Raw genomic sequence first — 13,750 nt, 5'->3', positions numbered from 1 at the left:
TCGTCCCTGGGAACCAATCTGTCCATAGAAACCAGCCCTCCATGGGACCCAATCCATCTCTGGGATCCAGCCCATCCATGGAATCCAACCCTTCCATGGGACTTAATCTGTCCATGGGACCTCAGCCCATCCGTGGGACCCCAGCCTGTCCATGGGACTCAATCTGTCCGTGGGACCCAGCCTGTCTATGGAACCCAACCCATTCATGGGACCCCAGCCATTCTATGGGACCCAGCCTGTCTCCAGGACCTCAGCCTGCCAATGGGACCCCAGCCCATCCATGGGACCCAATCTGCCCATGGAACCCAGCCTGTCCATGGGACCCAATCCGTCCATGGGACCCCATCCCATCCATGTAACCCAATCTGTTCATGGAACTCAGTCCGTCCATGGGACCTCAGCCAGTCCAGGAGTCCCAATCTGTCCATGGAACCCAATCCGTCCCTGGGACCCCAGCCCGTCCATGGGTCCCAATTTGTCCTTGAACCCAACCCGTCCATGGAACCCAACTTGCCCATGGGAGCCAAACCATCCGTGCAACTCAAAGTGTCCATGGGACCCCAGCCCCTCCATGGGACCCAACCCGTCCATGGGTCCCATCCGTCCATGGGACCCCAGCCCCTCCATGGGACCCCAGCTCATGGGTCCCAATCCATCCATGGGACCCCAGCTCGTCCATGGGACCCAATCCGTCTCTGGGATCCAGCTGATCCATGGAATCCAATCCTTCCATGGGACTCAATCTGTCCATGGGATCTCAGCCCGTCCGTGGTACCAAATCCGTCCATAGAAACCAGCTCGTCCATGGGACCCAACCCATCCATGGGACCCCAGCCCGTCCATGGGGCCCAGCCTGTCTATGGAACCCTAGCCCATCACTGGGACCAAATCCGTCCATGGGACTCCAGCTGGTCCATGGAACCCAATCCATCCCTGGGACCCCAGCCCGTCCATGGGACCCAACCCGTCCACGGAACCCAACTTGCGCATTGGAGCCAAACCATCCGTGCAACTCAAAGTGTCCATGGACACCAGCCTGTCCATGGGACTCAATCTGTCCATGGGACCCAACCCGTCCATGGGACCCAACCCGTCCATTGGACCCAATCTGTCCATGGGTCCCAATCTGTCCATGGAACCCAATCCGTCCCTGGGACCCCAGCCTGTCCATGGGACCCAATCCGTCCATGGGACCCCAGCCCCTCCATGGGACCCAACCCGTCCATGGGTCCCATCCGTCCATGGTACCCCAGCCCCTCCATGGGACCCCAGCTCATGGGTCCCAATCCATCCATGGGACCCCAGCTCGTCCATGGGACCCAATCCGTCTCTGGGATCCAGCTCATCCATGGAATCCAATCCTTCCATGGGACTCAATCTGTCCATGGGATCTCAGCCCGTCCATGGTACCAAATCCGTCCATAGAAACCAGCTCGTCCATGGGACCCAACCCATCCATGGGACCCCAGCCCGTCCATGGGGCCCAGCCTGTCTATGGAACCCTAGCCCATCACTGGGACCAAATCTGTCCATGGGACTCCAGCTGGTCCATGGAACCCAATCCATCCCTGGGACCCCAGCCCGTCCATGGGACCCAACCCGTCCACGGAACCCAACTTGCGCATTGGAGCCAAACCATCCGTGCAACTCAAAGTGTCCATGGACACCAGCCCGTCCATGGGACTCAATCTGTCCATGAGACCCAACCCGTCCATGGGACCCAATCTGTCCATGGGTCCCAATCTGTCCATGGAACCCAATCCATCCCTGGGACCCCAGCCTGTCCATGGGACCCAATCCGTCCATGGGACCCCAGCCCATCCATGGGACCCAACCTGTCCATGGGATCCAATCCTGTCCATGGGACCCAATCCGTCCCTGGGACCCCAGCCTGTCCATGGGACCCAATCCGTCCATGGGACCCCAGCCCATCCATGCGACCCAATCCATCCATGGGACTCAACCTGTCCATGGAACCCAATCCGTCCATGGGACCCCAGCCCTTACATGGGACCCAATCCGTCCATGGGACACAAACCATCCATGGGACTCCTGCTGGTCCATGGAACCCAATCTGTTATGGGACTCAACCTGTCCATGGGACCCAACCCGTCCATGGGACCCAATCCGTCCATGGGACCCAACCCGTCCATGGGAACCAATCCGTCCATGGGACCCCAGCCCTTCTATGGGACCCAGCCTGTCTCCGGGACCCCAGCCCGTCCATGGGACCCAATCTGCCCATGGGACCCCATCCCATCCATGTAACCCAATCTGTTCATGGAACCCAGCCCGTCCATGGGACCCAATCTGTTCATGGAACCCAATCCGTCCATGGGTCCCAATCCATCCATGGGACCCCAGCTCGTCCCTGGGAACCAATCTGTCCATAGAAACCAGCCCTCCATGGGACCCAATCCATCTCTGGGATCCAGCCCATCCATGGAATCCAACCCTTCCATGGGACTCAATCTGTCCATGGGACCTCAGCACGTCCGTGGGACCCCAGCCTGTCCATGGGACTCAATCTGTCCGTGGGACCCAGCCTGTCTATGGAACCCAACCCATCCATGGGACCCCAGCCCTTCTATGGGACCCAGCCTGTCTCCAGGACCTCAGCCTGTCCATGGGACCCCAGCCCGTCCATGGGACCCAATCTGCCCATGGGACCCCATCCCATCCATGTAACCCAATCTGTTCATGGAACTCAGTCCGTCCATGGGACCTCAGCCAGTCCAGGAGTCCCAATCTGTCCATGGAACCCAATCCGTCCCTGGGACCCCAGCCCGTCCATGGGTCCCAATTTGTCCTTGAACCCAACCCATCCATGGAACCCAACTTGCCCATGGGAGCCAAACCATCCGTGCAACTCAAAGTGTCCATGGACACCAGCCCGTCCATGGGACCCAACCCGTCCATGGGACCCCAGCCCCTCCATGGGACCCAACCCGTCCATGGGTCCCATCCGTCCATGGGACCCAACCCGTCCATGGGACCCCAGCCCCTCCATGGTACCCCAGCCCCTCCATGGGACCCCAGCTCATGAGTCCCAATCCATCCATGGGACCCCAGCTCGTCCATGGGACCCAATCCGTCTCTGGGATCCAGCTCATCCATGGAATCCAACCCTTCCATGGGACTCAATCTGTCCATGGGATCTCAGCCCGTCCGTGGTACCAAATCCGTCCATAGAAACCAGCTCGTCCATGGGACCCAACCCATCCATGGGACCCCAGCCCGTCCATGGGGCCCAGCCTGTCTATGGAACCCTAGCCCATCACTGGGACCAAATCCGTCCATGGGACTCCAGCTGGTCCATGGGACCCAATCCGTCCACGGGACCCCATCCCATCCATGTAACCCAATTTGTTCATGTACACACCGCCAGTCCAGGGGTCCCAATCTGTCCATGGAACCCAATCTGTCCCTGGGACCCCAGCCCGTCCATGGGTCCCAATCTGTCCATGAACCCAACCCGTCCATGGAACCCAACTTGCCCATGGGAGCCAAACCATCTGTGCAATTCAAAGTGTCCATGGACACCAGTCCGTCCATGGGACCCAATCTGTCCATGGGACCCCCAGCCCCTCCATGGGACCCAGCCTGTCCATGGGACCCAATCCGTCCATGGGACCCCATCCCATCCATGTAACCCAATCTGTCCATGGGACCCAGCCTGTCTATGGGACCTTAGCCCATCACTGGGACCAAATCCGTCTATGGGACCCAAACCATCCATGGGACTCCAGCTGGTCCATGGAACCCAATCCGTCCATGGGATTCAATCTGTCCATGGGACCCAATCCGTCCATGGGACCCCAGCCCTTCTATGGGACCCAGCCTGTCTCTGGGACCTCAGCCCATCCATGGGACCCAATCTGCACATGGGACCCGGCCTGTCCATGGGACCCCATCCCATCCATGTAACCCAATCTGTTCATGGAACCCAGCCCGTCCATGGGACCTCAGTCAGTCCAGGGGACACAATCTGTCCATGGGTCCCAATCTGTCCATGGAACCCAATCCGTCCCTGGGACCCCAGCCCGTCCATGGGTCCCAACCCGTCCACGGAACCCAACTTGCGCATTGGAGCCAAACCATCCGTGCAACTCAAAGTGCCATGGACACCAGCCCTTCCATTGTACCCAATCCATCCATGGAACCCCAGCCCATCCATGGGACCCCAGCCCATCCATGGAACCCAATCCATCCATGGGACCCAACCCGTCCATGGGACCCCAGCCCATCCATGGGAACCAATCCGTCCATGGGACCCCAGCCCATCCATGGGACCCAATCCGTCCATGGGACCCCAGACCATCCATGGGACCCAACCCGTCCATGGGATCCAATCCCGTCCATGGGACCCAATCCGTCCATGGGACCCCAGCCCATCCATGGGACCCAATCCATCCATGGGACCCAACCCATCCATGGGTACCAATCTGTCCATGGAAACCAGCCCTCCATGGGACAAAATCCGTACATGGGACCCAGCCCATCCATTGAACCCACCCCTTCCATGTGACTCAATTTGTCCATGGGACCCAGCCCATCCATTGAACCCACCCCTTCCATGTGACTCAATTTGTCCATGGGACCCCAGACCATCTATGAAACCTCAGCCTGTCCATGGGACTCAACCCGTCCATGGAACCCAATCCGTCCATGGGAACCAACCCGTCCATGGAACCCCATCCCGTCCATAGGACCTAATCTGTCCATGGAACCCAACCCATCCATGGGACCCCATCCTGTCCATGGGACCCCATCCCGTCCATAGGACCTAATCTGTCCATGGAACCCAACCCATCCATGGGACTCAATCTGTCCATGGGACCCCAGCCTGTACATGGAACCCCAGCCCGTCCATGGGACCCGATCCATGCATTGGACCCCAGCTCATCCATGGAACCCAGTTTTGGCCCTGTGTACTCACTGGAATTTAGAAAAATGTGGGGGATCTCATTGAAACCGACGGAATGTTGAAAGGACCAGATAGAGTGAATGTGGACATGATGTTTCCTATGGTGGGGGTTTCCAGAGCTAGAGGGCACAGCCTCAAAATTGAGGGGCAACCTTTTAAAACAGAGGTAAGGAGGAATTTTTTTTAGCCAGTGATTAGTGAATCTGTGGAATGCTGTGCCACAGACTGCAGTGGAGGCCAAGTCCCTGGGTATATTTAAGGCAGAAGCTGATCGTTTCCTGATTGGTCAGGGCATCAAAGGATATGGCGAGAAGGCAGGTGTATCAGGTTGAGTGGGATCCGAGAACAGCCACAATGGAATGGTGGAGTAGACTTGATGGGTTGAACGGCCTAATTCTTCTTCTATATCTTATGGTCTAAGATTACAATCCAACCTTAAATTGTCAATCCACTCACATTCTGTCAGCCAGTCTCCAGACACTGTTTATGCAATTTACTTAACAATATAGCACCTATACAACAACGCTCAGAGTACCAAATAATTGGTTAATCATGTTTCCTCTCAGACGACCAATACCTATACAACCAATTGGTTAATCGGGTTGCCTGTCAGACGATCAATACCTACACAACCGATCGGTTAATTGGGTTGCCTGTCAGACAATCAATACCTACACATTTGGTTCCTTATTAATGAGACGGTCTGTTGTTAGTACAAGTAAGACGGACCCATTGTGCTTTCCCTCACACAATCCCCATGCTCTGCCAACCCCCAGACCTTCTGCTCTTCTCCTGAACAGCTCATCTCCAACATGACCTCCGACTACTTTGCAGCAAGACTCTGGGCGAAGATCACAGACAACACCACGCATGATATCCAGTACTATGAACCAGAGTTCTACACCAGCGAATCCCACGGCACCGCACACATCTCGTTGGTTGCTGAGGACGGAAGTGCTGTGTCGGTGACCAGCACCATCAACCTGTAGTAAGGCACTGGCTCCTCCTAGAACCTGGTGCTTCTGTAGTGGGTGGAGGGTGGATCTGGGTGTGGGGAGAAGAGATGGACAGATGGGGAGATATGTCTGTGTGGGAGGGAGTGGGGGGAGGGGTGGAATTGGGGGAAGGATGGTGCTGAGGGTCTCTGGGGGGATAAGATGACTAGGGTTGAGTGCACAGGGTGGGTGGGGAGGGTCTGTGGGTAAAGACTCCCAGCCAATGGGCATCTGGAACTCAACAATCTCACCAGTAATGTCCACTGCAGCGTGGACCATCCCTGAACTGCATTATCTCGTTGCTTTTATATTCTACTCCCCTTGAAATGAATGCCAACATTTCATTTGCCTTCTTTACCACAGACTCAACCTGTCAATTAACCTTCTGGAAGTCTTGCCTGAGGACTCCTAAGTCCCTTTGCACGTCTGATGTTTGAATTTTCTCCCCATTTAGATAATAGTATGTACTATTGTTCCTTTTACTAAAATGCATTATCATACATTTCCCAACACTGTATTCCATCTGCCACTTCTTTGCCCATTCTTCCAATCTGTCTAAGTCCTGCTGCAATTACATTGCTTCCTCAGCACTACCTACCCCTCCACCTATCTTCATATCATCCCCACACTTTGCCACAATGGCTTCAATTCCATTATCCAAATCACTGCCAAACAATGTGAAAAGTAGCGGTCCCAACACTGACCCCTGAGGAACACCACTAGTCACTGGCAGCCAACCAGAAAAAGCCCCTTTCATTCCCACTCACTGCCTCCTGCCTGTCAGCCGTTCCTCTGTCCGTGCCAGTATCTTTCCTGTAATGCAATGGGATTTTATTTTGTTAAGCATTGTGTGTGGCACCTTATCAAACGCCTTCTGAAAATCCAAGTAAATGACATCCACTGCCTCTCCTTTGTCCACCCTGCTTGTTACTTCCTCGAAGAACCCTAACAGATTTTTCAGGCCAGATTTTCTTCACAGAATCCATGCTGACTTTGACTTTGTCATTAATCTCCAAGTACCTCAACCTTAATAATAGACTGCAACACGTTCCCAATCTCTGAGGCCTATAATTTCCTTTCTTTTGCCTTCCTCCCTTCTTAAAGAGTGGAGTGACATTTGCAATTTTCCCGTCCTCCGGGACCATGCCAGAATCAAGTGATTCTTGAAAGATCATGACCAATGCATCCGTTATCTCTTCAGCAACCTCTCCCAGGACTCTGGGATGTCGTCCGTCTGGTCCGGGTGACTTGTCCACCTTAAGACCTCTCAGTTTGCCCAGCACTGTTGCAGTGAGTGGCTGGAGCGGACCCAAGTGCAGGACACAGGCATGGAGAGCAGGTTAGGATTCTTACGCGGCTTGGACTTGGACTTGGCCCCCAAGTGACAAAACCAAACAACACCAGACAATTCGTATTGCGGCTCAGAGCAGCGGCAAACGGCCTGCAGTACTCAGCTGGACACGAGACGACAAAAACTAACAACGACAGTCCATTCGTATCTCGACTCAGGGTAGCACGTGAAGCGGCAAATGGCTGACAAAACTCAGCTGGACGGCAGGCTCTCGACTCGACCCGGGAACTGCGGACGACAGGTTCTCGATTCGACCCAGGAACTGCGGACGACAGGCTCTCGACTCGACCCAGGTACAGCGGACGACAGGCTCTCAACTCGACCCGGGAACTGCGGACGACGGGCTCTCGACTCGACCCAGGAACTGCGGATGACAGGCTCTCGATTTGACCCAGGAACTGCGGACGACAGGCTCTCGACTCGACCCGGGAACTGCGGACGACAGGCTCTCGACTCGACCCGGGAACTGCGGACGACGGGCTCTTGATTCGACCCGGGAACTGCGGACGACAGGCTGTCGACTCGACCCAGGAACTGGGGACGACAGGTTCTCGACTCGACCCAGGAACTGCGGACGACAGGCTCTCGACTCGACCCAGGAACTGCGGACGACAGGCTCTCGACTCGACCCGGGAACTGCGGACGACGGGCTCTTGATTCGACCCGGGAACTGCGGACGACAGGCTGTCGATTCGACCCAGGAACTGGGGACGACAGGTTCTCGATTCGACCCAGGAACTGCGGACGACAGGCTCTCGACTCGACCCAGGAACTGTGGACGACAGGCTCTGGACTCGACCCAGGAACTGCGGACGACAGGCTCTCGACTCGACCCAGGAACTGCGGACGACAGGCTCTCGACTCGACCCAGGAACTGTGGACGACAGGTTCTCGACTCGACCCAGGAACTGCGGACGACAGGCTCTCGACTCGACCCAGGAACTGCGGACGACAGGCTCTCGACTCGACCCGGGAACTGCGGACGACGGGCTCTTGATTCGACCCGGGAACTGCGGACGACAGGCTGTCGATTCGACCCAGGAACTGGGGACGACAGGTTCTCGATTCGACCCAGGAACTGCGGACGACAGGCTCTCGACTCGACCCAGGAACTGTGGACGACAGGCTGTCGATTCGACCCGGGAACTGCGGACGACAGGCTGTCGACTCGACCCATTCTCGGCGGCCCGGAACGAGCATAGCGGCTCTGCTGAGGGGACGAATCAGTAGCGAGTAGACGTAAGCCGGAGTTTTTCTGCTGCTGGTTCGAATGAGGATCAGGTGCCCTAATCGTGGAGCCCAGTGGAACACAGGGAAACGGAAATTAACTGAACTGAATAGTCAATGGACCGGACAGTGACAAGCACTCTCTCCTTTGTAATAGCGATGTCACTCACTCCTGCTCCCTGACACTCATGAAGCACTGGCACACTGCTAGTGTCTTCCACTGTGAAGACAGATGTAAAGTACTCATTATCTTCATCTGTCATTTCTTTGTCTCCCATTACTACCTCACCAGCATCATTTTCCAGTGGTCCAATATCAGCTCTCACTTCCCATTTACTCTTTATATAACTGAAAAAACCTTTAGTATTCTGCTTTATATTATTGGCCAGTTTGCCCTCATATTTCATCTTTTTCCCTTTATAGCTTTTTTAGTTGCCTTTTGTTGGATTTTAAAAGTTTCCCAATCACCCAACTTCCCACTCACTTTTGCTGCCTTATATACCCTTTTCTTAGCTTTTATGCAGTCCTTAACTTCCTTTGTCAGCCACAGTTGCCTACTTCTGTTATTTGAGATCAGTTGCTTCTGAGAGACAAATCTGTCCTGCGCCTTGTGAACTATTCCCGGTAACTTCAGCCATCTCTGTTCTGTCGTCATCCCCACCTGTATCCTCCTCCAACCCACCTGGGCAAGCTCCTCTCTCGTGCCTCTGTAATTCCCTTTATTCCATTGCGATACTGATACACCTGACTTATGCTTCTCCCTCTCAAATTGCGTTATGAATTCAATCATATTATCATCACTGCCTCCTCAGGGTTCTTTTATGTTAAATTCCCCACTAAGATCTGGCTTATTCCACAACATCCAATTTAAGATGTCCTTTCCCCGAGTGGGCTCAAGCACAAGCTGCTCTAAAAAGCCATCTCGTAGGCATCAACAAATACCCTCTCTCGTGACAGGACACCAACCTGACTTACCCAAATCCCTTTGCAAAATGAAGTCCCAATTACAACTGTGTCATTACCTTCATTACATGCCTTTCCTAGCTACAACACCGACCTCTGCGGGCCACCAACAGTCAGCTGACCAGAAAGTCTCCCATTTTTCCCACTCTGCTTCCTGTCAGTCAGACAATCTTCCATCCCATCGTACCGTTCCTGTAATACCATGGGTTCTTATCTTGTACAGCAGGCTTATTATCTACAGCATCTTGTCAAAGGCCTTCTGAAAATCCAGTTTAGCATCCTCCACTGACTCTCCTTTGTCTTGTCAAAGAACTCCAACAGATTTATCAGGCAAGATTTCCCCTTAAGGAAAATATGCTGAGTTTGGCCTATCTTATCAATGTGTCACCAATTACCCTGAAACCTCATCCTTAATAATGGACTCCAACATTTTCCCAACCCTTTGAGTTAGGCTAACTGGCCATAATTTCCATTGTCTTAATGGAAGACAATTAAGACTTCCCTCTCTTAAAGAAGGAACTCTTTAAGTTACCTCCCTCCCTTAAAGAGTGGAGGGACATTTACAATTTTCCTGTACTCCAGAATCATTGAGGAATCCAGTGGTTTTTGAACTATCATTACTAAAGCCACCACAATCTCCTCAGCTACTTCTTTCAGAACTCTGGGGTGTAGTTCATCTGGTCCATTTACATTTTACACCTTCTCCTTAGTAATAGCAACAACACTCCGACTCCCTGACGTTCTCAAATTACTGGTATTCTATCTGTATCTTCCACAGTAAAGACTGACACAAAATATTTATTGAGTTCATCCACCATTTTGTTTGCCTCCCATTGCTACCCCTTCAGCATAACTTTCCAGCAGTGTGATATCCACTCTTGCCTCTCTTTTACTCTCAATATATTTATATATTTGGAAAAATAAAACCATTTTTCATGATTTGCTGGCCTGACCTCATATTTCATCTTTCCTCTCCTTTCTGCTTTTTTAGTTGCCTTCTATTGGTTTTTAAAAGCTTCCCAATCCTACAAACACGAGGAAATCTGCAGATGCTGGAAATTCAAACAGTAACACACACAAAATGCTGGTGGAACACAGCAGGCCAGGCAGCATCTATAGGGAGAAGCACTGTCGACGTTTCGGGCCGAGACCCTTCGTCAGGACTAACTGAAAGGAAAGATAGTAAGAGATTTGAAAGTAGGAGGGGGAGGGGGAAATGCGAAATGATAGGAGAAGACCGGAGGGGGAGGGATGAAGCTAAGAGCTGGAAAGGTGATTGGCAAAAGGGATACAGAGCTGGAGAAGCTGGATCATGGGACGAGAGGCCTTGGGAGCAAGAAAGGGGGAGGGGGAAGCACCAGAGGGAGATGGAGAACAGGCAGGGTGATGGGCAGAGAGAGAGAAAAAAAACAACTAAATATGTCAGGGATGGGGTAAGAAGAGGAGGAGGGGCATTAACGGGAAGTTAGAGAAGTCATTGTTCATGCCATCAGGTTGGAGGCTACCCAGCCGGTATATAAGGTGTTGTTCCTCCAACCTGAGTGTGGCTTCATCTTGACAGTAGAGGAGGCCATGGATAGACATATCAGAATGGGAATGGGATGTGGAATTAAAATGTGTGGCCACTGGGAGATCCTGCTTTTTCTGGCGGACCGAGCGTAGGTGTTCAGCGAAATGGTCTCCCAGTCTGCGTCGGGTCTCACCAATATATAAAAGGCCACACCGGGAGCACAGGACGCAGTATACCACATCAGCCAACTCACAGGTGAAGTGTCACCTCACCTGGAAGGACTGTCAGGGGCCCTGAATGGTGGTGAGGGAGGAAGTGTAAGGGCAGGTGTAGCACTTGTTCCGCTTACAAGGATAAATGCCAGGAGGGAGATCGGTGGGAAGGGATGGGGGGGACGAGTGGACAAGGGAGTCGCGTAGGGATCAATCCCTGCGGAAAGCAGAAAGGGGGGGAGGGAAAGATGTTCTTGGTAGTGGGATCCCGTTGGAGGTGGCAAAAGTTACGGAGAATTATACGTTGGACCTGGAGGCTGCTGGGGTGGTAGGTGAGGACAAGGGGAACCCTATCCCGAGTGGGGTGGCGGGCGGATGGGGTGAGGGCAGATGTGCGGGAAATGGGAGAGATGCGTTTGAGAGCAGAGTTGATGGTGGAAGAAGGGAAGCCCCTTTGTTTAAAAAAGGAAGACATCTCCTTCATCCTGGAATGAAAAGCCTCATCCTGAGAGCAGATGCGGCGGAGACGGAGGAATTGTGAGAAGGGGATAGCATTTTTGCAAGAGACAGGGTGGGAAGAGGAATAGTCCAGGTAGCTGTGAGAGTCTGTAGGCTTACAGTAGATATCAGTAGAATTTCTCACTAATGTTTGCTTTGTTGTATGCCCTTTCTTTTGCTTTGATGAACTTGGTTTTCAGGGCATGATTAGCACTGACTATTGATTCATCCAGCCTTTCAGCACTGTGTCCATATTCCAGGGAAGTGTTATCCGAAGTGCAGATGAAAGGGCTCAGCTTGAAACTCCGACTGTCCGTTGGTGTTGCCTGACCTGCGGACCTCCTCCAGCAGTCGGTGTGTGTCGCTGAAATCCTGGAGGAGTCGATCATCCTTAGAAGGAGAGTGAGATCCTCTCACTGCACCTGACATTCCCTCCCACTTACAAAGATGTCTTTGTGAAGTTCACTTTTGTTTGACGTCTCTGTCACCTAAATTTGTTTTGCTAATGGGAGGTCCAGTGATGCAGTCCACTGTCTCCCAGTTCCAGAGACCCGGGCTCGGTCCTGACCTTGGGTGCTGCCTGTGTGGTGTTTCTGATTTGGTCCCCATCACGTGGGTTAGCAGGTTAATTGGCCAAGGTAAGTTCCGTCAGTGTATATCTGTATATGGTAGAATCAGAGCAATGATGGGAATGTCGGGAGAATGAAGGATTAGTGAAACTGGGTGGCTGGTGCTCAGCATGGACTAGGTGGGATGAAGGGCCTCTCTCTGTGCTTTATCTCCATGACAATATCACTCCTTTCTGTTGCAGTTTTGGATCCAAGGTGAGGTCTAACACCAGTGGCATCATCTTCAACAATGAAATGGATGACTTCTCCTCCCCGGGCGGTGACAATTATTTTGGTGTTCCACCTTCGGCTGCAAACTTCATCAAACCAGGTCAGCTGGTGTCTGCAGGGCTGTGCCCGTGGAGTGGCATGATCAGGGCTGTGCCCAAGGAGTGGCATGATCAGGGCTGTGCCCAAGGAATGGCATGATCAGGGCTGTGTCAGTGGAGTGGCATGATCAGGGCTGTGCCCGTGGAGTGGCATGATCAGGGCTGTGCCCAAGGAGTGGCATGATCAGGGCTGTGTCAGTGGAGTGGCATGATCAGGGCTGTGCCAGTGGAGTGGCATGATCAGGGCTGTGCCCGTGGAGTGGCATGATCAGGGCTGTGCCCGTGGAATGGCATGATCAGGACTGTGCCCGTGGAGTGGCATGATCAGGGCTGTGTCAGTGGAGTGGCATGATCAGGGCTGTGCCCGTGGAGTGGCATGATCAGGGCTGTGCCCGTGGAATGGCATGATCAGGACTGTGCCCGTGGAGTGGCATGATCAGGACTGTGTCAGTGGAGTGGCATGATCAGGGCTGTGCCCAAGGAGTGGCATGATCAGGGCTGTGTCAGTGGAGTGGCATGATCAGGGCTGTGCCCATGGAGTGGCATGATCAGGGCTGTGCCCAAGGAGTGGCATGATCAGGGCTGTGCCTGTGGAGTGGCATGATCAGGGCTGTGCCTGTGGAGTGGCATGATCAGGACTGTGTCAGTGGAGTGGCATGATCAGGGCTGTGCCTGTGGAGTGGCATGATCAGGACTGTGCCCGTGGAGTGGCAAGGCCTGTGCCCAAGGAGTGGCATGATCAGGGCTGTGCCCGAGGAATGGCATGATCAGGGCTGTGCCCGAGGAATGGCATGATCAGGCCTGTGCCCGTGGAGTGGCATGATCAGGGCTGTGCCCGTGAAGTGGCATGATCAGGGCTGTGCCAGTGGAGTGGCATGATCAGGGCTGTGCCCGTGGAGTGGCATGATCAGGGCTGTGCCCGTGAAGTGGCATGATCAGGGCTGTGCCAGTGGAGTGGCATGATCAGGGCTGTGCCCGTGGAGTGGCATGATCAGGGCTGTGCCCGTGGAGTGGCATGATGCGCACGTTCTAACATGGCAGGACACTTCAATCATGGGACTGACCTCTCAGCGTCTTATGAACCACGCTGGGACTAACTAATTTGGCAGAGGATGGAGACCGGAGTGATC

General features: G+C 53.7%; 1 protein-coding gene across 5 annotated transcripts in view; it reads left to right on the top strand.

Annotated features, from left to right (window-relative positions):
• LOC140732857 (glutathione hydrolase 1 proenzyme-like) overlaps positions 1-13,750 on the top strand; it is a 141,225-nt gene that overhangs the window by 90,642 nt on the left and 36,833 nt on the right. For 4 of the 5 annotated variants that reach the window (XM_073055484.1, XM_073055487.1, XM_073055486.1 and 1 more), the window contains exons 9-10: positions 5,704-5,915; positions 12,495-12,622. In XM_073055484.1, coding sequence (XP_072911585.1) covers positions 5,704-5,915; positions 12,495-12,622 — 340 coding nt within the window. The remainder of the gene's footprint in view (positions 1-5,703; positions 5,916-12,494; positions 12,623-13,750) is intronic. The other variant, XM_073055489.1, reaches the window with a different exon arrangement.

Source organism: Hemitrygon akajei, chromosome 9 (assembly GCF_048418815.1).
Source record: "Hemitrygon akajei chromosome 9, sHemAka1.3, whole genome shotgun sequence".
In the NCBI taxonomy this organism is placed as follows: Eukaryota; Metazoa; Chordata; class Chondrichthyes; order Myliobatiformes; family Dasyatidae; genus Hemitrygon; species Hemitrygon akajei.
Note: the sequence above shows the minus strand (reverse complement) of the source record. Positions and strands in the feature narration are given on the sequence as shown.